Source organism: Papilio polytes, unplaced genomic scaffold (assembly GCF_000836215.1).
Source record: "Papilio polytes unplaced genomic scaffold, Ppol_1.0 DF820956.1, whole genome shotgun sequence".
In the NCBI taxonomy this organism is placed as follows: domain Eukaryota; kingdom Metazoa; phylum Arthropoda; class Insecta; order Lepidoptera; family Papilionidae; genus Papilio; species Papilio polytes.
In genome coordinates this window covers 993,188-1,019,496 of record NW_013528248.1, presented here as the reverse complement: position 1 = coordinate 1,019,496, position 26,309 = coordinate 993,188, and the positions used below count along the sequence as shown (strand labels likewise).

Below are 26,309 nucleotides of genomic sequence, written 5' to 3'. Positions count from 1 at the left end.
AATTCCGCACTCATTGAGACATCAAGTGACTATAAAAGCTAATATTTTTTAAACTTGGGTTTCTGAAGTTTTCGATATTACCTAGCATTTCATTTGTGTTAGGTTGACATGTTTCAACGGAGTAAAACTCTTACGTAGTTCGAAAGCATTTCATAAAATTATCGAACTAAAAACACTGGTTAAATATAGCTGGGAAACCGGCTATAAGTGAGACAAGATAAAAGTTTTGTTAAATAATCAAATATAATAGAATAAAGAAATAATTTAATGATCAGTTAAGTAATAGTAGTTTTATGTACAATATTGTGCTGTGCGTCGTCGTAGCTCATTTAGTGGCCACGATAGGGTCCAGGACCTTCTGCACCTCGCTGAAGATGCTATCGACTGTCGCTTCTGCGTTTATCTGGAACAATCGAAATCAATACTTTAGATTAGTTAGTTCAGTTGTGACTTAATTGAACAGTTAAAACTGCGTGAGTAGGCAATATTTAACTGTCAAGTTAAAGTTTTGTTTATTTACGCAGTTTTAACAACAGTTTTCTGCAGTTAAAATTGTCAGAAAGTCTAGCGTTTAGCAACGAAACTTACACACACATTTGTTCTGATAAGAGGATCAATATTGAGCATCAATACAACAACCCGTCTCATAAGTTGTCACGTCAAGCGCAAGAGTACTCATGTTCCCGTAATGCCAACTGAAATACCGAGTACAATGCAATTATCGAGAAAGACAAAAATCGACGCGATGTAAGAAGCTTAATAAACAGTAATGGCTTAAATAATCGATATTGTTGGTAGCTGCAATGCGGATACCATTTGTTCATTAGAATAATCGATCTGAACTAAAACGATACTCGGTTAATTTCCTTGCAAGACACGGAAGGTCAATTCAGCAAAATTAGGACGAATTGTTTTTGTCACGCTTGAAACCTAAGTTTCGCAATGTTATTAAACTGCAAGAAATAAGTGTAACAAATATCACTATGAAATTAAAACCAAATTTGTACAATAAAACATTGCCAATATTTTTAAACGTCTAAAATCATTTTGAACAATATTTACTTGCATTAAGTTTCCGCTGTCGTTATCTTCGATCGACACAACAAGTCGTTTTTGCGGATACAAATTTTAAATTCCATTCGTTATTTCGTCAGTGATCTTAACAATTAGTCAAGTTTCATTGATTGTGTCGGAGGCCTAATTTTAGTCCCTTTCCCTTTCCACCCTTCTCTGAAGAAGGAAAAGTAGATTTGACGGTAGAGGAGGCGTATAGGAAGGGGGAACTGTCCTCTTTATATGCGTCTCCTCCTACGTCAATGAAAGGTAGGCAACACATCTGCAATTGCGGATGTTTATGGGCAGCGGTTGCTTTCCATTTCGGTGGATCCAGGTAGCCGCTTGCTGGTTTGCCACCTTATATTATAAAAAAAATGTAACTTAATTAGTGCATACATACCCTCCTCAGTTTCTCAGGGTACTGCGCGAGCACGAGGTCGTTGTTATCAAGGAAAGTCTTGAGGCGCAGTTTTATTGTGTTCTCGTTGTCATCAGCACGGCCAGAGCTGGCAGCGCGGCCTAACAGACGCTTCGTCAACGTCTCACATGACGCCTCGAAGTATAGGATTACCTGATACAATTATCATAAATCAAGGGCCTGCATGCAATGCCTACTTTGAAAGACCATATCTATAACTGCATGCTACATCGGTTGGGGACGCCTGTGATGAAAACTATGGAGTTGTAAAAATCGAGTTGAAAATGATATACCGAAAAGTTTTTATTAAAAAAATAAACCCAGAACCTTAGTTCCGCCTTAGCGGCACACGTTTGACTAAACTTGCTGTTGTGCCATTATCGATTGTTTCGCAATTCAATTGTTTAGTTGCACAACTAAAAAAGCACCTTCATATAAGCTCATAGGAATCAAAGCGCGACTAAACAGTATTGCGATAGTTTACTCAAAGCTCTAAGTATAGCTAAGAAGTTCACCAGTTTCTAATGACAATTTCCGCTAATTTGTTTCATCGCCAAATAAAGAAAATAATGCTAAATCTGTAAAGATTGATTAGTCGAAATGCATAATCGTAAACTAATTACAACTGTATACGAGCAATTAAAGTTGGAAAACTCACCGTAACAGGAGCGATGGATTTCTCGAAAGCAATGCCCTGTGATTTCTCTCTAGGGTAGCCGTCGATGAGGAAGCCTTTGGAGTCGGCAGCGCGTGCGATCATCGCCTCCCGCAGCAACTCCAGTACCGTATCGTTAGGGACTAGCTCACCTGCAACCACGCGTCGGAACAAATAAACCTACTGACATCTTACTCTCACTTAACGTGGAGTCAACTAATGTGAGCGAGACAGATAGATGTTAGGAAAACTAATTGATTTACATTTCTCCGCACGCGTGCTTGTAGATTAAGAGTAATTGGTTACTAGTAGTCCTTGTAGTTTCCTATTTAAATCATCACTAAGTACCTCCTTTAATTTTTAGTACTGTAGTTATTTGTCATTTACCCCGCTCCATAACAGATGTGAGACATTTGGCGCGCTCCGAGCCACTCTTCACTTCCGCGCGCAGCAGGTCGCCGGTTGAAAGGTGCGTGAAACCGTACTTGGCGATGATCCTCTCGCATTGGGTGCCCTTGCCAGACCCCGGACCTCCTAGCACCCACACTATGGGCGTCTTGGTTGTATCTATTGGCGACTGGAAGTTGAATAATGTTTGATATATTGAATGTAGTAGAAAATCCGGTTCTAGATACTATAATCAAACAACAAGGTTTATACCAGCAGCTTCAATAAAATTACTAGTTAAATTTACTAGTTACTTTATATTTACTATTTACTAATTACTAGTTACTCCGTGTATACATGATTGTTGGATTTAAATAAACATTTTTTCATTTTCATTTTCATTTTCAAATTACTCCTGTCATATTGTTAAAATCTCGAAATAGTAAAGGCGTGGATTGGATAACTATGTCCTAGTTATATCGACTGTACAATATAACTGTCCCAATAGTAAATGCTAACTATCTTCAAAGTTGGAAACTTTAAAATCGAAATCTACCTTGGATTTGAAGGCCGCACATTTCGGCGACTGACACTGGAGAGGACAGGGAGGCTTTTTTTCTTGTACGGGTTGGTTGCAAGGGTAGCAATTATTTTCCAAATCCATTTATTTAACTATACATTAGTTATGTAAAATAAGTATTTGTTTATTTGTTTACTGTCAATTTTGTTGCGACATTTTTGATATTGACGTTCAGAAATCATGACCAACCCTTTCAAGGCATGACGTTCTAACACTAACCTCCATAAATAGACAGGCTGTATAAAAGACAGGTACTTTCAAATAATTTGATTTTAGCCGCTGTGGCATTAACGGTAGTAAAAATATATAGTTAATTAACTTGCAGTAACTTCAAAAGGTGCTTTTAAACTGGAGATAAGTACATGCAGTCATTCCCAAGAAATGACCTATCTATTTACAGAAATCAAGTGCCTAGAACGAAAGCTTAGTTTACATACAGAGAATTTTGAATGTTCTAGTGTAGGGGTATATCGTTGGAGGTAGCCTTAGAGATGGATATATTGCGCGAAAAAGGGGAATAAGAATTGGAAGATTATACAGAAAGTCATATAGCTCAGAACAATTGCTTAAAACACATACTGAAAGTTGAATTGTTAAAGAGAGCATTGTCTCGTTTGCCAATAAACTTGTTTAATATGTGGTTGCCAAATGACGCTGGGGCCATGAACTCAGCTAATGTGCTACGAGGGATGATCGCATGTTACAAGGAGAACGTTAGTTATGAGTGTGGTAAATCGGTAGAGGTAGACCTGGACAGAGATAGATGGATTGCGTGAAAGGTTATGATCAAGAAGGGAGTGATGACTGAGATGTGGAGGACAAAAACCTGTTACGCCGACCCTAACGGGAGTAGGATAAGGAGGATTATGATGACTAGTGTACCTAAATACAGTGGAACCTCGATAAGTTAAAGTCCAAGGGAAACACAATATGTTTTAGAAGATTTTTAAGTAACCGAGGTTCTACTGTATTATGTTTTGATATGCTTTTTAACGATGAACAGTTACTTTCAAATAGATGACATCATTATTAGGCTATAGTAATTCTCTAAACTATTTTTTTCAACTTTTTTTGAACTTTAACTGCGACTTTTGTAGTGGTATCTATTTGACACATAATTTAGTATAGAAGTTAAATATTTTTATAGAAATTATTCAGAAACTTTGTAAATGTTTTTGTATTCATGAAAAAATCTAATTTGAACTCAGACTTTGAGGGCAAGGTGAAAGACGTCCGAATTGGGTAAGCGAGGACGTTACGGTCGTACAAAAATGTTTGTTTTATTATAATGTCTTCAAAAGTTTTCTTTTCAAAGATGATGACGATCCTATATACTGCATAGTCACATGAGAAGGATCTGTCGGTTTTTAACTCCCTTTTTACGGTGACTCCGAGTAAACGAAAAGCTGGAGCTTGCGATGTTATTAAGTCTACTAAAATACTAGAAGACAGGACACTAGACAGATAGGAGCTGTTTCGATAGTGTCATAATATTTTGTAACCCTAAAGTTCTTTTACGTACTCAATAAATTAACAACAAACTTGTAACAGACCAAAGTTGTAACAACTAGTTCTCGCGCGCGTCTTCGTATGCAAAGAGTTCAAAAAAACAAAAGTTAATAGCCTTTGTGTCTTCCAGACTATCCTCTACGTCTATGCCAAGTTTCATCGAAATCCGTTCAGCAGTTTAGGCTACAAACTCTAACTAACATCCATCTAAACTTTCGCATTTATAATATTAGTAAAATTGCAATTAGAAGATAATTCTTCTTTAAACACCAACATACCTCTAAATAATTCCGTTGGAATTCTAATTCAGCCAAAACGAACACAATCACTAGGAAAAACAATTTATATAACAAAAAGCTCTCGGTATAAGCTTGCTGTTTCATCGAGATCTGAACACTGAAGGTTATGTTTCTCTGCGAGAATTAATGCCGGCACACCGTGCCAAGATCCGCCGCGAGAACGAACTTGTACAAACATATTGGAATATTTTCAACATTTACATGTATCTTGTATTGCGTCAAATACATCTGTTAATGTTAATTCTTTTTATAGATGGAAAACGTAAAATGCATCAGAAAGAAAGTATAGTTTTAAGGTAGAATTTAGAAGCTTTAAAAACAGGATTAAAATGTTTAAAAGCTTGGAAGATAATTTAGAAAATATTAAATTCAGGTCTACCAAATTATAAATTGTCTGATAATAATCGAACGTGTAAAATATGTGATGGAAATATCGGATTTTGTTCCTTTATCTGAGAGTGACGTCATTTTTAAGCTATCTGAGCCTCTATCAGCCAGTGATGGTACATGCCCTAATACTAGTATGAAAGATTTGTATTTTTTATATTTTGTTTGTATTGAAAAAACTCAAAAACTACTGGGCCGATTTCAAAAAACTTTCACTATTGAAAAGCTACATTATCTTTGAGTAACATAGGCTATACTTTTTATTTTTAAATTTACGTAGGCGAAATCGCAAGCAACAGCTAGTGATTATTATTTATAGGCTTAAATTTGTAAACAAAGTGCATCCTTCTTCAATATGGAGGTCAATTTGTAAAGGTTTTACAGACGTGTGTGAAACTAACTTTAAAAAAAAGTATTGCTATCTCTCTTTGTTAATAGGGTATGAAAAGGATGACATGTTTTTTGACAGCTCTTGTTGCAAAAATTCACAGTATGACTAAACACGCGGTATTAATTTTTAACATGCTATTTTTATTATAAAACGAATTAATCCTGAAATGTAAATAACTATGTTTATTCCAATCGAAGTTATCACATTTCAAGATTATGAGAATTCAAACAATCGATTGGTTATGTAACTTATCAACGGCATCTGAATTTCGCTTTTGCCTTTCAATACAATACCGTAACTTTTATCGTTGCTATAACCTCAAAAGTCATTTTGGCGCCAAAACAGTAACGGACAATACCGTTGTTTGTTGTTATGACTAACTAGCTTTCGCCCGCGACTCTGTCCTCATGGAATAAAAAAGTAAGTAGCCTAAATAATAATAATAAAGTCATTTAAATCTATAATTAATTAAAAAAAAATAAACTATCGCATTTATAATATTAGTATGATAGTATGAATAACTGTCTTCAAGAAGAAAAGGTTCTCATTAAATGAAATACTAACTGTAACGTTGTGTTTTTATAAAATAATATTTTTATAAACAATTTTCATGCCAATTCTAGAATTTTAGTTATAAGGACCCCATTGGTAGGTGTAAACATAGAAAGAGATAGGTTAAAGGTGACATAATCAAGAAGGGAGTGACGACATTTGACGGAAGAGGATAAAAATCCTTGTGCGTCGATCCTATAATAAGTAAATAATGATTTACTCGTACCATGTAATGTAACTTTGGATGAGACATTTCAGTTTCATAATTAAGAATGTAATTTATCTAGTAATCTGACTAACATAATTGCGAAAGTTTAGATTGATGGATGTCTGTTAGAGTTTGTTGCCTAAACGGCTGAACTGATCTCGATGAAATTTGGCATAGATATAGAGGATAGTCTGGAAGAACACGCTACTTGTATTTTTTTTAACTCCGCGCGGACGGAGTCGCGGGCGAAAGCTAGTAGTATTATAAAACTTTTTTATTATCGCAATAATTGATAGTATTGTCCATTCATCTTATCACAGCATAATTGATGCATTTATACAAATACAGAAAAATATATTTGCTAAATGATAAGTGGGTACAATAGTGATATTAACAAAGACCGTTTATGAAATATTTTTCTCAATACATTCTTTCCATTTTCTACTACAAGCTTATTAGATGTTACGCAATTTTAACTAAAACAAATTCATTATAAAACACTCTAGTCTCGACAAAAAACTAGCTAAATATAATATCTATTTTTAACGCAATGTGACGTAACACTGAAACCAAAAAATCTCAAACATCTGTACGAATCTCTTCGATATTTCAATCATTCTGAATTAAAATCATAATAAGACATTTTTTAAGTGAAAGTGCATACAAAATACTCACCATTCTGTACGTAATCTAGCGATAACAGATATTAAATAACACGACCGACAACCAACCTACGCGAAGTCTACGGACCGACTGCGGGTACGATTTGATTGTAGTTCGGTCAAGGCCACGAAAATTGTGCCAGCCCGCCAATAGCGTAGTGGCGACCTCTGACAGCGCGGGAAAGTCATAGGGTTGTGGCGGGAAATTATAGCAATGCACAGGTATTGATTTGACACAGATTATATAATCAACAAAAACACGCTGAATATACATCATAAAGTAACTTCGTACTTGAGAATTTCAATATTTAAGGTTGTAATTTGGATGTAATGTCGGTCACTTAAACACTATCCTGGCTTACCCGTCTTCGGACAAGGCCAAGATGGTGTTTAAGTTGGCCGACATCTGTTTAAGAAAACAGTCAGTTAATTAAGTTTTGTTTGTTTAAGACTTATGGGGCGTTATCGTCGCTTCGTCGACAAAGCCCCCTGTAAAAAAGGTTGTAATAAAAATGCAAACGTGTATAAAAGGTGCTTTTTATTAACAACATAATAAATATAATCTACAGTTACATAAGTGATTAAAACTATTACCTCAATATTACTATAACGATTAAAAATTAAAAAAAAAAAAAGATATTACACTTAACAACATTTTTTTTATGTAAAAATTTAAAAAAAAACAACTGAGGCGTAATTCTATGTAAAGATAATTTATGTAATTTATTTAAAAAAAAAATTGCATAGTTGCGATATTATAATAAGTGTGACAACTAAAATAACCTAATTTTGAAATATTTTCTGCTGAATTAATATTACAGGAATCCATCAACCGGTACTTTTTACTATAGAAAAATGTGTAAAATATGTGTTAATCCTTTAGAGGCATGATATGTTTTGGTAAACGTAAGACACGTACAGAAACATGGAAAACGGTTAATTTTAAAACTGTAACCACTAAATTCATAGACACATAACCTATAAATGGAGTATAAATGACAAGTAGGTATAACCACAGACAATACAATATGTTATAATAGTATTATCTATGATGAAAAAACCCTAACAAAAGGTCTTCAAAGGAGTTGATTTGCCGTACTTTTATACTCCGAATTAAGTATTTATAGGTTATAAATCTATGCCTAAGTAATGTATTTGTTTCTTGCTGTGTTAATGTTACTACATCTAATAATTATTGACTACTGTATCTAAAGTCTAAGTTGGCCCCGATTTTGTGACAGTATACATCTAAGTGATATTTTTATTTCATTATTATTCACTATTTCTTATATTCAAACAATAATTTTAATATACTTATATGTCTATTTAATCTCTAAATATTGTATTAAAATTTATATTAAAATATTTCTGTTAGTATTTTTAACGTTCCGTTTTACAAAAATAATAAACATGAGATCGTATACAAAGTTACATTTGGGTAATGTGGTCACCAAAATTATGAAAATGTAATTTCTGAACTCAAGTTAGTAATAAATGCTAACTTTTATTCCAAATTAGTTAGTTAACATATTATTTAAGGTAATAATTTACTTTTATCTAATACCATATACAATATAATAATATAATTTTGTCCTTTAGACATCGACCGAAAATACCACATAGTGTTAAGGCACTTGACTTTTATGTGCGTATTTTAAATATTTTTAGGTTAGATTTTTTAAAACTACAATTTTATTAATCAAAAATTTTATGAATTAAACATATATCGTAATTATTAATTTTGATGACTTGACTCTTATAACTTAAGTTGTAGTTTTATTTCTATTTTATCATACTAACTGTAAAATAACCTAAAACTACGTGTTTAAAATTCGATTAGAACTATTAGTTTAGGCACATTTTACTTTATCTCATTGTTCTATATTCTCAGGTACGTTCGGTAAATTAATTGATTTAACCGTTGGATTTGTTTAAAAAGTAATATTTTAGTGTTGCTATGCGAAAATAATAATACAAATTAAAGCTGATTAACCTAAACATAAATTATGGGTGCAGTGTTAAGTGTTACTTAAGAACGTTTTAATTTGATTTGATCAATTTATAGGTTATTTTTGTACTTTACGATTATTCCGTACTTTTCTTAAAGTTATTTATATCACCGATTGTTCAGATGTGATGTGTGAGAGAAACGTCTCCAGTGTTCTGCTGGTACAATCTCTTGACGTCGTCGTGTGTCATTTGTGAGATCGTTGGGATCCTATTTATGTTGTTTATAATCGGTTTCACCTGTAACAATAAAAAAATACTTCATAACCCTCGATAATCTAAAAATGTTGACAACTAACCTCTAAATTACTTGCTTAAAGTGACTGAATTGATACGATGATGCGTTTTGTCGTTTAACACCTTTGTTTTTGGATCTCATTGGCTTTTAAAAGGAATCAGATGCCAATGATTCCGCTAGGGGAACATCACTGCAGTATTCAAAAAGACAGAAACATTTTTCTTTAGTTTATGGTAGTTTTTACCTTGTTATTAGCGATGGCAGCAAAGCCGTTAGCGAGTGCGCCGTTGTGAAAGACGCCATTGTGCGCCCGCGCTACGCCGTTGGCAACACCGTTGGCGCGCGGCAGCCCTTGCGGTAACGCCGTCTCCTCTGCAAATAAACAGTCTATGTAGTTTTAACATTTTATTAATAAATAAACGTTTTAATTCTACTTGACTCCATTTTTTGACTCGATGAAAAATTTCAAGTCATATGTTCAACCGGCCCATTAGCTCAGTTGGTTAGAGCGTCGTGCTAATAACGCGAAGGTCGCGGGTTCGATCCCCTCATGGGCCAAGACTTTTTGTTGATGTTACCTGGTTGTGTGATATGATTGTCCTGCGGGATGGCGGCCAGCGCCTCCGCCTTCTCCATCTCCTCCAGCAGCACTCGTGTGAACTCTTCCTGCACTTCTGCCGAGTCAGTGTCACCGTCCACCTGGTCATGATGTTTTATTTATGTACAAGAAATAAAATCACATAAACTGTAACATTACCATATCCTACCGTATCAGGAATGTTAGAAAGAAAATCGTATTTATAGAAGTACTAAATAAATAAAAAGTGAAAGTGTTATGTTACATGTGTAATGTTACAGTAGCATGGTCAGTGGTGACTGTATTGTAGACTCGTTTGTCTTACAATGGTGAGCCTGTGCTGGTGGTCGAGCGTCTTGAGCATGGGCAGGCTGAGCTCGCGGAACACCTCCAGGCGGCGGCGGAAGGCGGCCACGGAGTCGTCGCGCCGCCCTCGCCCCAGCTGCAGCTTCGAGCAGTCCACCAGCACCATGCGGGGCGATAGCTTCAACTTTAAACAACACGCGAATTAGTATGCTTAGATCTATCAAACTTCACAACTGATTTTGTATCAACATAGGACCCGTGCGAAGCCGGGGCGGATCGCTGGTATGCTTTAAAATAGAATACCTATTTTTGACAATGCTACTTTAATTCCTAGCTACTTCTCATTGTGACTCATTTAATACACGCTCACCTCTTTCTCGAACATATCCAGCTGCTGTAAATCGCGCGGGTAGCCGTCCAGCACTAGCCCGTGTCCTGTGCGCGCGGCGTCTCCGAGCGCAGCGCGCACCAGCCGCCCTACCAGCTCGTTGGAGACCAGCTCGCCGCCCGCCAGCGCCGCGCGGCTCAGCGCGCCGTCGGACGCCGCCCCGCCGCCAGACTCCGCCAGCGAGCGGAGACGCTGCCCCAAGCTGAACACAAGAAACGTATTGAAAGACAATAATGGGTTATCAGAAAGCTGGCTTATTGTTGCATTCATGGGCAGTTTCAGAAACAATTTTGACTTTGCTTATGATTCGATAAATTTACAAAATGAGGTTTGTAACTATTACTCCGTTGAAACTTAGGATAACCTTATACTGATAATGAATCACTACGTATGAATGAATGAGTGAATGAATATGTATTTATTGCCACAAAATAGAAATTACATAAAAGGACTTATTCTAAAGGAAACACATTCGTGGCAAAAGGTAGCCAGCTCAGCGTATGCAGGACGGACTAAGCCGTTCCTGCGCTGATTTTCAGCCGGCTCCTTCGCACTCAAGTAACATACAGCTTAATTATTAAGGGTAATATTAGTTATTGATAAAAAAAATGGAAACTTCAAAAATCTGGCATCAGTCATTTAGCTACTGAAACAGTCGGCTGATATCTGAGAGTACACTAAATTTTCTTAAAACTTATTTGTAAAGTCCAGTCTTAAGGGAAGCTATGTATGCGGATGTATACTTATATAATTGTGGGAGATTCTAACGCGATATATTAACATCACTCTGTTAAAATTATAATCTTTACCTACTCTGGCGTTTTTGTTGTTTTACCAACCTGTAGTGTGTCCAGCCGTGCGCCTGCGCAACGGCGCGCTGGCAGAGCGCGGCCTTGTTGCTGCCGGGCCCGCCCACCACGCACACCACGCACGCACGCGTCGCCGCACCACGCACCCTTATTACCTCAGCCTGGAAAGGTTACAGCAACAAAAAGGCTTAATAAATCACGGATAAAAAAACATCTACAAAACAACTGAAGATATCTGAAGAAAATACTTTTTATTTACAGATTTTTATTGGTTCAAAAAAATATATTGGCCCATGAGGGGATCGAACCCGCGACCTTCGCGTTATTAGCACGACGCTCTAACCAACTGAGCTAATGGGCCATGTGGTACAGGAAAATAATTCTTGTATTTAATTCACAAGTCTTTGCATTACCTTTGGACTAACGATCCTTTCAACATTTCCGTTGACAGGCAGCACAACTGGTACTGCTGCCGGCAAGGGTTCGTCGACCACCACCGGCTCTTGTCTACCGCCGTCTGGAATTTGTCCCCTGCCATCAGGTCCGTGACTCCTGATGCTTCTGCCTCTAATCCCAACGGGCGCCGGCTCCACGCCAACTATTTCCCCTGGTATACCATTAGCCCCTACTCCACTGACGCCATTAATATTCTCATCTTCTGTAGTACCCAGGATCTGCAGGACAGCAGCTCGGAAATCCTTGTACACTTCTTCGGGATTTCTTTCACCATTCACCTAAAACATAGAACAAATAATACTGAAATTATGTTTATTTAGTTATCGAAAAGATTACTTAAAACATTAATAGATATATATACTATCTATACTATAAAGCGTAAACACACACTTCTTTGTTGCCTAAGATGTCAGCAATTACAGCATATTTTTGAACAATTCTTTTTTAGGCTATGTATTTTCACGCCATTAAACTTAGAGGGTAAATATTTTGGGTAAAATCTTAATGTGTGAAAGAGACCATAAGTTGCTGCCAACATCAAGGAAGCAAGGTTGTCATCATTATGTCATTTTGACATTTGTCATTGATAATTTGACAAATGTAAACAATAAAATAAAATTCTCACAATTTCATGCGGATGAAGTTGCACGGCAACAGCTAGTATAAAATAAAACAACATTGAAGTGACTAAGATATGAGATGAAATGTTACTCTATGTTACTCTAACATATCTATTATTTTATATCAATGCTCTTTCAAATACAAACAAGCAACATTCGTTTTAAACCTGAGAAAATTTAAATAAAACATACCAATAACCTATGGAACACAAACACGTGGCCTGTAAAAATGAAACTTGATCTACAAAACAAAGTATTCAATAATGAAAAGTTTAATTACCGTCAAATGGAATTGCATAAGAAATGAGACCTAGCCTCACGCCACCGGCCATCTGTACGTTCAAAAATTCATAAAACGATAAGCAACTGATGACCAAAGAAACTAACGATTTCATTTATTCATCAGAGAACATCGCCACCTGACTGTATTTCGGTCAGTTTCTCTATAATTTGGTGACACACTAAATTTTATTCAATAAACGATTTCGGTTCTTAATTCTATTATTTATCGATCTACACGTGACTCAAAGCTATCTAGTTTTTAAGCACGATTTAGTAAGGGTATAAAGCTTTTTGAATTAGGGTTCAACAGATTTAGAGTAGAATTCTAATACTAAGGCTACACTAAGCCATTCACTTAGTAACTAACGTCTTTAATGGCCGGTTTCACAGCTAGTATTAAGCATTCTTTAGTGTTTTCTCGTTCGGTAACTTGAAATGCTTTTGCAAACTACGTAACTAGAGATTTACTCCGCTGAAAAATACTTCTACGTAACATTATTGAATCAGTAAATAATGATAAGGTAACTATATTTAAAAATAAAAGGGAACTTCAGTAATCCAGCATAGTTGCGATAGGAACTTTCATGGTTGACTTCAGACCAACATCGGCAGGATTTTTTATGACATGACATTGTACGTTGACCGTCGGCCGGCGATCGATGCGACGCGTCGCGGCGAAACTCTATAACTAATTTATTGATGGACATCGATTTGTCAACCACACCAAGTGCTTCCGTCTCTCATACATAACTTATATAAACTAAAATAATATTATAACTAACATTAGAAGAGGGTACCCGTGAGTTTATATCACACACTAAAAGTAAGTAGCCTATATGTTCTTCCAGACAATCCTCTACATCTATGCCAAAACTCATCCAGATCCGGTCAGTGGTTTAGGCTACAAACTCTAACAAACTTCCATTCATCTAAACACCAGTAATATTCCTCGCACATACTTATAGAACTAAAAAATCTGCAAATTCATTTTAAATCGTAAAATTTGTAGAAACACTTCTAAATCAGAGGTGAGTAAGAAATTAACGAGATTTTATATCAAGAAATGCCTATTACAAATCAAAATATAACTTTCTATTGTAGGAAACAATTGGCCCATTAGCTCAGTTGGTTAGAGCGTCGTGCTAATAACGCGAAGGTCGCGGGTTCGATCCCCTCATGGGCCAAAACTTTTTTTAAGAAATACTGTAAGTGATTTTTTTTAAATCACCATTCACCATGTTGTACCAGTCTCGTGAGTACCTAGCTCCTAGCAAAATTAATAACAAATTGGTAGAAAATCTATATTACAATTTAAAAAAATAACATGTTAAAACTGAAAGTAATATACAGTTGCATCTATCTGAAGAAATTGCTAGTTGAACGTTCCACTGGTGCATATTTGATAAGAAAAGTATCGGCTTACCGCCCTCTGCCGTGTCGTAATTACACAACAGTTTGTATGAATACTTCATTGTTTTGTAGGCTATAATATATTGATTAAAAAGCAAAGAAACAGTCGATTTTTATATTGTTTTAACAATAGAGATATTGGAGTATCAAAAAGAATTAGTATACGTAAAATTACTGGTTAGGAGAAGCACAACGCATACCATTCTATAGATAGAAACACGTATAAGCTAGAGCGGTGTCATCTTTCATGAATTTCACTGTCTTTATACGGAGCAATATCCACGGGCCCATTAGCTCAGTTGGTTAGAGCGTCGTGCTAATAACGCGAAGGTCGCGGGTTCGATCCCCTCATGGGCCACAATACTTTTTGCTACATACAAGAGCTTGATGTTTACAGTTTAATGACACCTTTTCATGTATGTATAAGCTTTTCCCGTGCGGCTTCATCCGCATGAAATTATAAAAACTTTATTTTATTGTTTACATTTGTCAAATTCTCAATTGCAAATGTCAAAATTACTATTACCATAATAATTTTGTTTCCTTAATGTTGGCAACTTGTAGTTTATGGTTCCTTTCCCACATTGAGGTTTTATCCAATTTATTTACGTTTTTTATTTAAGTTTAATAGAGTGAAAATATAAAGCCTAAAGCGTAATGTGAGTGTAGGGTTTATTACTAAAGAATGGATTATTCAAAAATATGCTGTGACTGCTGACATCCTATGCTACAAAATAGTCTGTGTTTACGCTCTATTATATTAGTAGGATTGTATGAGTATGTATGACTTTATTAAGTTGCTCTAGCTTAGCACTGAGCAAATTAAAGCCTATTTTGCCAAAAAATTTACCGTGGCCCATGAGGGGATCGAACCTGCGACCTTCGCGTTATTAGCACGACGCTCTAACCAACTGAGCTAATGGGCCGGTTGATAGATACAGAAAATGTTACGTGACAAAAAAAAATAGGTATATAGTTTGATTAAAAGTAATAAATTAAGGATTACGGACCATAACCGATAACGATGACGTCATACAGTTAAATATCACCACAATAAAGATAAACAATATTGATTAAAAGAGAAAATTGAACGTGAAATATTGATAAAAGCTATCACCTAACCTTGTTTATAATTAAGGTAACAATTTATACTTCTAATATGTAAAGTGATGCAAAATTATAAGTATCTTACTGACCACAATAAGCATTCCAGTGTGGTCGAAGTAATCAGCGACGGGCACGACGTGTCTGTAGAAATGTGCAAGCTCCATCCGCGCCAAGCTGAGTACGACGTGTCCGAGCCGCGCGCCGTACTCTATTTGCCGCTCCAACACGCGCTGTCGCCAGCTCACCACGACTGCTCCGCTCACTGTCTGGATCTAACGAGGGCAATGACGGTCTGGTACAGCCTTACAACCCCATGAGGCTTATATCATCATGTACTTATCCATTAAGTGTGTTATCGGCACAGTATGTGCTTCTCTTCCATACATTTACCATACATGTACAAGGCTTATATCAACTATATTATACAACACGAGCTGTTGCCCGCGACTTCGTCCGCGTGGTATTAGAAAACATACAAACTACATTAATTACAAAAAGCTACGTATCCCTCGGGAACCGGACATTTCTCGGGGATGAAGCTTATCCTATGTGTACTCCAGACTTTGTTTTATATCTATGCCAAATTTCAATAAGATATATTGAACCGTTGCAGAATGATCGAGTAAACATTAAAACCGTAACTATTCCCGGGATAAAAAGTAGCCTATGTGTTCTTCCAGACTATGCTCTAGACCTGTGCCAAATTTCATGGAGATCCGTCCAACCGTTTAGGCTACAAACGCTAACAAACATCCATCCATCTAAACTTTCGCATTTATAATATTAGTAAGAAGTAAGATTTCCTGTTTTTTGTATAAATCTTTTTGATATTTAATTTAAGAAATTATGCTTTTACTGTCTTTATTGTTAGGACAACAAAGACTTTCTTAGTAAGCTGACACGTACATTAATCCACAAAGACTTTGAATTGTCGATTCGTACGCCATTGTTGATCGATTCGGAGCTGACAAAAATCGGTAGCAGTATGTCAAGGGCGGGGCTACGCATAACCGTTAATAAACAATGTTTTGTTGACGGCCATGTTGGTATGCTACTTGTCTAATGACAATATTATTCTAACCGTGATAGTTATGGATTTGGATACGAATGTTTAAGTAATTGTAGGTGTGTACGTTGAGATATTGGTAGAAGGAAATAACAAATTGCCTTGGACACTACCGTGACCTCAGAAATGGGAGATTTGAAGCAAAAATGTTCTATGTTTTATCTGATCTCAGAGATATGTTCTTCCGCTATCCATTTCTTTTTAAAGAATGTAAAAAGGAATTGTATTCGGTAGTGGAGAATATCAACATAAAAACACTTTTCTGTCCATGATATGTGTAAATTATGTGGCAACGCTTCTGCGGCACATAAGCACCAGCGCTTGTTTCATTTGCCACCTCTTCGGAGAAAACAATGTTAAAATCTATGTTTAATATCAAAGTGAATATATGATATTACCTTGTCGGTGTACTCAGCGAGGTCTCGCATGGAGCGCGGGTAACCGGACACAAGGTAGGCGCCAGCGGCGGGCGCCATCTTCATCTCCAGCATAAGCACCTCCGTCACTGTGCGGCTTGATAGCGAACCAAAGTCCTGCATGTCTAATGCAACATGCATTAAGAAAATAAAGATGTTATTCTTGTAGTGCTTTTCGATGCCCATTATCTCATGGAACTACTAATTGTGAATAATTTTGCGATCTTATAGGGAGGTCAAATGAGGTCGTAGTAGCACAGTTCTTTACGTGTGTATATTTATGACTGAATTTCTAAACAGCTGGACCTTTGTTATCTGTGTTCTCTATCTCTCGGTACATTTCATTCACTCTTGTCACATGAGAGTGTAAAAGGTCGTATGTGTAAATGTCCTACAAATAAGAGAGCGAGGTCGGTCCTTGAGGGGGCACAGGGTCGCAGCTGATACTTCCCACGAGCCCACTTCTAATCGTGCAATTGAACACCGAGTCTATTATACCCTCCCCTTCCCTCCGTAACAACGCCCTCTAACGGCTGTATCGTAGTTTCAATTGAATTACTCTTATCTTTTGTTCGATGGCAGTTTTGTGATGTTATCTATTCAATATATCCCTTACAGCTTTTAAAAAAAAGAAATTAAAACCGGAAAATTTTACCGTTTGCAACATTTTTAGTTGACACAGCAAAATTGGCAATCAAGATTGACAAATAAAAGAAATTGGTCATCAATTGATGAAAACTCAACGCAAATAACGTGGAATTGCCAATAACAATTGTAAACATGTTATTTGTATTTGCACAAGTTTACAATACTTGTTTGTATACATTTTGTTGGGCAAATGTAATTTTTATAGTAATCGAGTATAAGTGTAAAATGAGTAATTCGTGGTAGGGGCACATCGATCGTCAGGCGACATTGTACCTCGCCATTGGCAATGACCAGTGGCGATACGATTGTTTTTATAGTATCATGCACTAGTACTTATTAACTAATGGGAAATAAAATGTACCGCTATACCTTTTTGTTTTATTACTTTTACAATTGTAATCTCCGTGAGAGGTTTTGCTTATCACCCTATCGAGACAGTCACAATTGATGCAAAAACCTTGAAACATATTTTCCTCTCTACTCTATATAAAATAGTAAGAGATGGATTTGCAGCCTTAGAGCGAACACAATTGACTAATCTATGACACGCCAGTGCGATTGTCGATTGTTTCGCAGCCAATTCGTGTGTTTAGTTGTACAACTAAAAATCGAGTAGCGTCAGCACCATATAAGCTCGTACGAATCAAAGAGAGTAAACAGTTATGCGATCAGTTTAGTCAATAAAGAATTCGTTGTAAAACGGGATGCTATTTAAGGTATTCTAATAGCGTGTATCTTTCTGACGCCGTTGTACTTCCTCAGTAGACTTCGCTATCTCTGGGCTTTCCTAAAACCTAAGGACTTAGTGTTTGTACATACCGTTGCCGATGGCGTACTGCTGCAGCAGGTCGGTCATGTTGACGTGCACGAGGCCTCGCCGCTCCTGCACCAGCGTGTCGCAGTGCGTCACCTTGCCGCTGCCCGGCCCTCCTGGACACACATCACTTGTAGTGACTGTCAATTTACGATACAGCTTCTTGGCATAAAAGAACTTAGAACACACTTTAATGCTCAAAAACCTCAGTGAAAGACTTAATGGATAGTTTTTCACGCGTCTGCGGGCAGCCTGCTAGAGTTTGCTCTTACTGTTGATACATGTTGCGCTAGAGTGGCAGTTCCGTCAGCTACCATAGACAATTTTATAGTCTAATTTAGCATTGAAACTAGTTATATTTCATGTATATCTTATTTTCTTCTGTTCTCTGTACAAAATCTCTCTAATGATAGACAGAAATGTATCCCTTACCAAGTACGAATATAACAGGCACGGTCGGAGGCTCAAACTTGACGTGGCTGGAGTTCTGCATGGGGAAGGCGGCAGCGGGCGGTGTGGCGCCGCCCCACGCGCTCTCGCGCCCCCTGCGGGACTCCCCATAGCTCTCTCTGTCCTGCTCCTCATTGTTTTGTTCTAAACATTATTGTTTATTAAGGGATTGTCCCACCACTGGCTGATAGAGACTCAGATATATTAAAAATGACGTCACTGTCAGATAAGGTAACAAAATCTATCACATATTTTACACGTTGGATTGTTATCAGACAGTACAACTTGGTAGGACAGGCTTTTTTTGTCCTTGTGCTTCGAGATAGAACACACTGGTAAAACAGGAATGACAAATTATTAAGTATTCATTTGTTGTTAGGTCATACTAACCTACCATGGGGCTCAAACTTACTTTTAATTAAGGATGTTTAGGTCTTAGGTAACCGCGCTATCAGTGTTGTCTGGATCGGTCGGTTTCACGCATATCTTTGAATTTGTAAAATATTCACAAGTATCATATCGATGTTTTCTTTCGCCGTTTCAACAACAGAGTTGTCATGAAATTCGGAAATACGTTGGCATGTAGTGGGATTCGAACCCAAAACTTACACATTTACAAATAGTACGGGTAATAAATAGAGTTTGTTGCTGTTTTTTATGTTTCTCATATCAAGTAAATGGGTTAAAAAAGTTTATAAAGTGATCGGTTTATAGTGGAAGTGTTTACGATATTAAATTGTGTGTGTCATTATGATTGTGAAATGTCATTCCAATTCTTTTAATTGACTGTAATCGGATAAAATGGAACACGAGTTCCTTTTTTTAATTTACTCAGTATTTAGTATGGATAGTGGAGAATAGTATTAAATGTACAACTGAATCTAAGCTATTTCTATGTTGACATAAACATTTATAACCGTGAATTTTTTAAGTCACAAATGTTTTAGCTATGTAAGCCCAATATTAATGTGTACGGGGTTTCTAGTTCCTTTTTCTCGGATCATTATGACTTTCCTGTCATTATTTTAAGACATTAATTGGTAATGAATGTAAGGCGTAAATTTATACAGCGTACTTGGTCTTACCTTACGTAAAAAAATACTCGAGCTCTTGCGGCGAGTGGGTACTCGGTAAAATATCAAAATTGGTTATATCTGCTGATACCCTTTGGTCGCAGGGGTATGTTTGTTTACTTACCAGTGTCTAAACAGATGCCCATATTCCATGAAGATGCAATTTATTGAGAGTTCCTATAGATATTTTTAGTCCCTGTATACTAAGCTATGTTATGCGTTGGCACTTTTTTTATAAATATATATGTATCAAAAAGTGTCTGTCCACGCGGGTAGTCACACACTGTCACTTTTAATTGTTCATCGATTAAAGGACGCGACCTTCGGCCGTCCGAAACAAACTATAAATAATACATAAAACTCAACAAAATCGATATAAATTAACTCATCTTAGATGATCTGAGACGTGTAACAATTTGTCTGATTATTCGAAAGTAGTGACGCCGCGATAGCATTTCTGCCAGCGGTTGTGATCGAGCCAGCATCGCGGGACGTCCGCTCCCCGCTGACTCCGGCATGCGACTGAACGTTGGAGCTTTCTTTTTTAAATACAACTTATAAAAATATGTTTGACCCACTCTGACGTATGTGATAAACGATATACGAGCGAGATGGACAACCGATTGAATATTTAAAGTGCTAACCCCCTGAATGAATCCACCGCGTGGCCAATTATTGTATCAAATGCAAGGGTCATGCAAGACACTTTTGACTAATTGTGTTTACTAGGTACACCACAGTTATGCTGTTAACTTCGTAATACTCCATTTATCCACGACTCCGCTTGAGGATACTGTATTATTCAATAATTCGACGTTACAATAATTGATATGTTTGAAGAAGTTTCGAGTTTCGAGAACCGAGTAATGACTCACTGTTCGTTTGCGACAAATCTATACGAATTATAACGTACATAATATATTATTTTTTCAATACTGAATGAATATGACTCATGTAAATGTTTCATAATAATTTAAAAACAATTAAGGTTTATCCAACAATATTAAGTAGCTATAGTACTTACATTTAAAAAAAAAACTTATTTATACTACCTTTTTCTTAATACTAATTATTGCTAGTATTTTTTGGTATTATCTTAGTAAAAGTTAGAAACAAGACAGGAAATATTGATAAAAATCCGGCTCGAAGGATCAAATGAAATAACCTCTTCAACTATAAAATATCGATTTATTAACAAATTCTTGCATTAACAACTAGTGCGTACTTTCGAGTGATTAGCAAATGATAAGTACGTGCGATGATTGCAACTTGACTGGGTTAAAACACGATAAAATTCAACTTAAACCAAATGTTTCTTATAAATTGCCAATTGTATACTATTAAGTACGAAAAATCATTCTTAAACATATAATTTCAGGTCATTTCTTTTTATACGCGGTTTACATTGTTACAGTCTAAAAACTGGAAAAATTTACCAACTTCAAATTGCAATAATATAAACAGGGCATTAATATATTCCGATTACATTTTACTATTCAATATATACAAATACATAGCCTCGATAGCTGTAAATTTATTATTTACAAACATAAAGAACAATCAATGATTTTAAAACGCATTTTTGTTAATATTTTAACAAAACCTAATTCTTAATAATTAGTCCGTAATGTCCGTAATAAAGCCGTACATAAGTTTTGTTGAATAAAAAATAATTTACTTTAACATCAACGTAACAATTCATAGTTAATTTAAAACCTAGCAATATTTCAATAAAAATATACACAAAGACATAAAATTCGATTGCGATATTAAAGCTTCCTGTCATAGAGTAAACAATAATTGTTGCCATAACAAAAAAATGTCACAAAATGGCGCAAAAAAAAAGTGTTTATATTTCGTTGCATTAATAACTAGCTATAAATATATAACTATCATATTTTAAAAATGCGTTGATTATTTATATCAAAGTAAAAAAAACAATTCAAAGTTTCAAAAGTATCGAATTAACAAACAAATATATTTTTATACATAATAAAACGCATTATACAGTATTTAGGAAGCATTTTTCTAGTTTTTATTGCTTTGTTGTGATATTTTCGTTAAAACTAACTTATAAAAAAATAATTAGGTCGTAACACATAAAAATACATGTTTTAATTTTTTTAAATTCTCAATGTCGTGGTCTACAGTGTCAATAACTAGTCTTTGATCTGTAAAATTATTGCTAGTATTTTTTACCATAGATATTATAAATTTTTACATTATCTTTTTTAAAAATTAACTAATCATCAATTATTCAGCCTTTAAAGAAATCATAAGAATTCTTATTCAAACACCTTATTAATCGAATGTTTTTGGTCAATAAAATCGTATACGCATATCAAAATTTTGCGTCAGTTTATGAAAAAAAAAATAGTACACTTAAATTGTCTATTAATCTGTGTACTAAAATGAATAAGATATTAGTATATTTAACTAAATAAGTTCATTATAAAATGCAACTATGACGTAATAAAATGTTTAGGCCTTAGTAAGATTTTAAACTTAACAAGCACAGAATAATTCACTTTTCGTCTTTTAATGTGCTTACCTTTAACTTTGAATAAAAAAACTAACAATAAATAACATTAATATTTACATCTGGAATGATTTAAATTCCTTATAATAAATTGAATTATCATTTTGGTCGTATTTTTTCGTAAAAGAAAGTCTGTGGAACACCTAAAGTCTCTTTCATCAACACTTTCCTTTGGAAAAATTTGAAATGTTCTAACGCGAACTCGTATAACTCATTCTCCATTTTCCATACAATTGATTTTTGTATTTTATCTATGGTCCTTTGAGCCGGATCTATTTTGGAGCTTGTCTGTCTGAGATGCGATTTGTTACTATTCAAGTAATGTTCAGTAGCACCTTTGAATATTCGAGGCAGAACCGCTTCTAGAACTGATATGAAATCTAGCATTTCTTCTGTAACTCCGACAAGAAGATAATGATTGACTAGGTTATGTTTTGCTTGCTCCAACGCCCACTGACTTCCTGGTTTCCTGAAAACATTGAAATAAACTCAATAGACTTCAAACTTTAAGGCAGAAAGCCTCCCCTTTATTAGAATGGTGACGAAATTACTTGAATATTAGGTCAATGTGTCTAAACAATTCGCTTCTATAATGGCGATTCAAAGCCACCTATTTGGTATCATTTGATTTTTTTTTATAATACAAGTTGGCAAACGAGCAAGCGGCCACCTGAATCCACCGAAATGGAAAGTGACCGCTGCCCATAAACACCCGCAAAAAAGGACATATTCCTATGCGTCTCCTCCACCATCAAGTCCACTCATACTTCCCATCCTTTCTATTTAAGAAAAGGGACGAAAATTAGGCCTGATATTGTGATTTAGATAATGTGCCAATCAAATTATATTTTTGCTTGGGTTCGAATCCCGCTGTACTAATGTGATTTTCGATTTCATATGTCCACATTTTACCCGAAGTTCTTACGGTGAAGGAAAACATCGTGATGTCTGCACATATAAGAAATTCAAAGATATGTGTGAAGTCAACCAATCTGCACTTGGCCAGCGTGGTTGACTATGGCCTAGTCACCCCTTGTTAGGGTAGGCTCCGAGCCCCTCAGTGGGGATGTACAGTGAGGTGGTGAAGATAATCAAAATTAGAATACCCTATAATCAATATTTTTCAGTATAGATTATTCCATGTTTATGTCCATGGCTTATTGTTATGTGAAACAAAACCAGGAAATTGTTATGTAATCTAATGTAACGTACACAATGTATGTTTTGACTTACTTGTTACAACTTGTACTTGTTCAGTCTATTCTAACATAGTAACATAACCTCTAACATACTTTTTAACGTTTTCTATCTTACTAGTATTATAAATGTGAATGTTTAGATGGATGGATATTTTTTGCTCGGAATGTGTTTACATATCAAGATATAATTTTGCATAAATATGTAACATATTCTCTAAGAAGACAGAGGCTACAAATTAAGTTTATTTTTAATTATAAGTTAACAGAGTCACAGACAATTGGAAAAGATACAATAATTATATAAGCTAGATAATAATTAAAATAACTCACCAACACTGAGCTGAGTGACCGCAGAAGAAAGGGACTTGCAGCCACATTGTATTAGGGTCACAATCTGGTTGATTTTTTTCAACACATTCATCAAAAGTCTGTAAAAAGTAATAAAGACGTTAGTTAGTCTGCTTTTAATGATTCTGCATGAAACTTAACTTATTTCTGATTTCCTAAGTCACAGACAATGGGTAATAAAGGTACCAGCAGAATATTAATAGGTTTTTAGTGTGCTGGTACTATTATATTTAGTATCAATTTTACGTTTCTATTATAAACTAACTGTTGCTCGCGACTTCGTCTGCGTAAAATATAGCCTATGTTACTCATGTATAAATTAATTAAAATAAAAATATAAATTACCTTTCTAACGGTGAAAGAATTTTTAAAATTAGCTCAGTAGTTTTTGAGTCATTGGAATATACACAAAAATACAAATCTTTATAATATTAGTAAAGATCAACCTAAGCTGGCTTAAGACCTTCATTTTCAGTTTTATTTAATGTTTCTTTGTTTATAAACAACTCACCATTTTGTCTCCATGTTTCTTCCGCACCAAATGGGGTCTAAAATTGTCTCCATTTCTTAGGAAATAATAATAAGACACTAGTCTGTCTAGTGGCTTTCTTATTAAATTAATAAATACTGGTTTTGTGGATGTGCCTAATCTGAAAAATTAAGAATTATGTAAGTACATGTTGTTTTGACAAGATATTTGATTGAATATAATGGCTATAGAAAACTTGAATGAAAATGTTCCATACATACCTTTCGAAGTTTAAAAATGCCATATGACCATGATAAAGTGCTGGCTTTACTTCCTGCCATCTTGTAACATTCTGAGCGAACTTATACTGGTTGCTGAGAGACATTACATGCATATTTGCTGTAATATTAATGTGTAAAACTTTAAAATGGTTCTTTTTGCACAAATCATAGGCCACACCAACGAAACTAGTAGAGCCTGTCTTCGGTACGCGGTTGTATATGACCACCAAGTCATCGTTATCCTTTTCGATAGTTTTCGGGAAAAACTGACGAGAATTTGAATGACTTTGTGTTAACTTGTATTCTGAAACGAAAGAATCGTCTTATACTTTGCTAATTCCTTAATTTATTACAACATAAGACATTTAACATACCTAATTTTTGATAGTTTTGCTCCAAACGTGTAATTTCTGTTTGAAAATATAAAATAATCATAACAATAACACACAGACATGATAATAACCAAATTTTGTGCAAGTTCAACATAGCGATGTTAAATTAACGCTGACTGTTTTCTATGTTAAAATCAGCAGTGACATAATTTTATTGGGTTCATTATAAATATAAACACACATTCCGCAACCACACTAGCAAAGTGGTTTACGAATGAAAAAATCCTCAAGTGTTCATCAATGTCACGAAGCAGGAACAATGTTGACGGACGGCTATATGACAGCTTGACAGCAGTTTGATTTTAGCATTAGCCGTAAAGTGATGTCCTTGATAGTTATAATCGATTCAAAAGATCGATTTTACGTACATGTTTGAGATTAATTTTCTACTTTTCGCGAACTAAAACATTACAAACCGAATAACATATGGCGTGTGTTCTTAAATACTAATTAGATGAACTACTGAAAGAAAACAGAACGGTCATTTATTTTTTTCAAAATTCAACATTTTTTGTTAAACAACATAAATGTAATGATAGTGTAAAAGAATTTGCAATTATTTTAAAACTGGATCAATCATTTTTCCGAAATAAAATGTTGAATAGAATTATTATAAATAGTCCACCACTACTACTGATACATTATGACAACTGCGTTCTGTTTTAAGCAAATTTTGCAAACTACTTTATCCGCTTATTTTTTATTTTTAAAAACATTCGAAAATATAAATATTAGTTAATCTTTTGAATCATCTTTGGATAATTAAATCTTATATTACAAGAATATGCTATATGAAAAGTTACTTCGAAAAGAAAAATAAATCATCAATCTTGGCTTTTCAATATTACTGCTACCTAATGTTGTTGACAGGTAATAAAGTAGGGATTACACTAACTTACCAATGTAAAGAGAAAAAATAATTGCCCAGTTTTCGCTAATGTATCTTTCACCTTTGATCTATATTTCAATGAGATCAAATTTGCCTTAAACCTTTGAAAACGGCCGGCTTGCCCGGTGCAATACCACGACCACACAGAAAACAGGCGTGAAGTAGATGCAATTCCGCGTTTCGTGTGATGAGTGTGGTGCCGGAGGCCTAATTTTAGTCCCTTTCCCTTTCCACCCTTTTGTTAAGAGGAAAGGATGGGAAAGAAAAGTGGATTTGACGGTGGAGGAGACGCATAGGAAGGGGAAATGTCCTCTTTATGTGCGTGTTCTCCGTCAATTAAGGGTCGGCAACGCATCTGCAATTGTGGATGTTTATGGGCAGCGATCGCTTTCCATTTCGGTGGATTCAGGTGGCCGCTTGC

At 35.4% G+C, this 26,309-nt stretch overlaps 3 protein-coding genes and 5 non-coding genes across 11 annotated transcripts; 3 read left to right on the top strand and 5 right to left on the bottom strand.

Moving 5' to 3' along the window:
* Window positions 1–244: 244 nt before the first annotated feature.
* On the bottom strand, window positions 245–7,218 carry LOC106109987 (adenylate kinase isoenzyme 1). Of its 3 annotated transcripts, none has more exons than XM_013291656.1 (5): window positions 7,118–7,218; window positions 2,517–2,706; window positions 2,133–2,281; window positions 1,457–1,627; window positions 245–403 (listed from the first exon to the last, which is right to left on the bottom strand). In XM_013291656.1, the coding sequence occupies exons 1-5, from the start codon at window positions 7,118–7,120 to the stop codon at window positions 326–328; spliced, it is 591 nt and encodes a 196-aa protein (XP_013147110.1). In that variant the 5' UTR covers window positions 7,121–7,218; the 3' UTR covers window positions 245–325. The 3 variants fall into 3 exon arrangements, with proteins under 3 accessions (XP_013147110.1, XP_013147109.1, XP_013147108.1); XM_013291655.1 differs by lacking the exon at window positions 7,118–7,218 and adding an exon at window positions 4,884–5,003; XM_013291654.1 differs by lacking the exon at window positions 7,118–7,218 and adding an exon at window positions 3,073–3,262.
* Window positions 7,219–8,491: 1,273 nt separating this feature from the next.
* On the bottom strand, window positions 8,492–20,268 carry LOC106109982 (adenylate kinase isoenzyme 5). 2 transcript variants are annotated; one of them, XM_013291649.1, is made up of 12 exons: window positions 19,896–20,268; window positions 18,681–18,842; window positions 18,254–18,364; window positions 16,769–16,911; window positions 15,394–15,576; window positions 11,843–12,163; window positions 11,460–11,590; window positions 10,603–10,822; window positions 10,252–10,416; window positions 9,928–10,048; window positions 9,594–9,721; window positions 8,492–9,351 (listed from the first exon to the last, which is right to left on the bottom strand). In XM_013291649.1, exons 1-12 carry the CDS (start codon window positions 19,915–19,917, stop codon window positions 9,232–9,234), a joined length of 1,827 nt encoding a protein of 608 aa, XP_013147103.1. In that variant the 5' UTR covers window positions 19,918–20,268; the 3' UTR covers window positions 8,492–9,231. The 2 variants fall into 2 exon arrangements, with proteins under 2 accessions (XP_013147103.1, XP_013147104.1); XM_013291650.1 differs by having other exon boundaries at window positions 18,254–18,361.
* Window positions 9,834–9,907, top strand: Trnai-aau. Its single transcript has one exon. It is a non-coding gene; the product is annotated as a tRNA-Ile (tRNA).
* Trnai-aau lies at window positions 11,717–11,790 on the bottom strand. Its single transcript has one exon. It is a non-coding gene; the product is annotated as a tRNA-Ile (tRNA).
* Window positions 13,898–13,971, top strand: Trnai-aau. The gene has a single exon. It is a non-coding gene; the product is annotated as a tRNA-Ile (tRNA).
* On the top strand, window positions 14,482–14,555 carry Trnai-aau. The gene has a single exon. It is a non-coding gene; the product is annotated as a tRNA-Ile (tRNA).
* On the bottom strand, window positions 15,050–15,123 carry Trnai-aau. Its single transcript has one exon. It is a non-coding gene; the product is annotated as a tRNA-Ile (tRNA).
* Window positions 20,269–21,727: 1,459 nt separating the features above from the next.
* LOC106109974 (heparin sulfate O-sulfotransferase) lies at window positions 21,728–25,402 on the bottom strand. The gene is made up of 5 exons (XM_013291638.1): window positions 24,982–25,402; window positions 24,608–24,911; window positions 24,369–24,507; window positions 23,840–23,937; window positions 21,728–22,779 (listed from the first exon to the last, which is right to left on the bottom strand). Exons 1-5 carry the CDS (start codon window positions 25,091–25,093, stop codon window positions 22,410–22,412), a joined length of 1,023 nt encoding a protein of 340 aa, XP_013147092.1. The 5' UTR covers window positions 25,094–25,402; the 3' UTR covers window positions 21,728–22,409.
* Window positions 25,403–26,309: the final 907 nt, after the last annotated feature.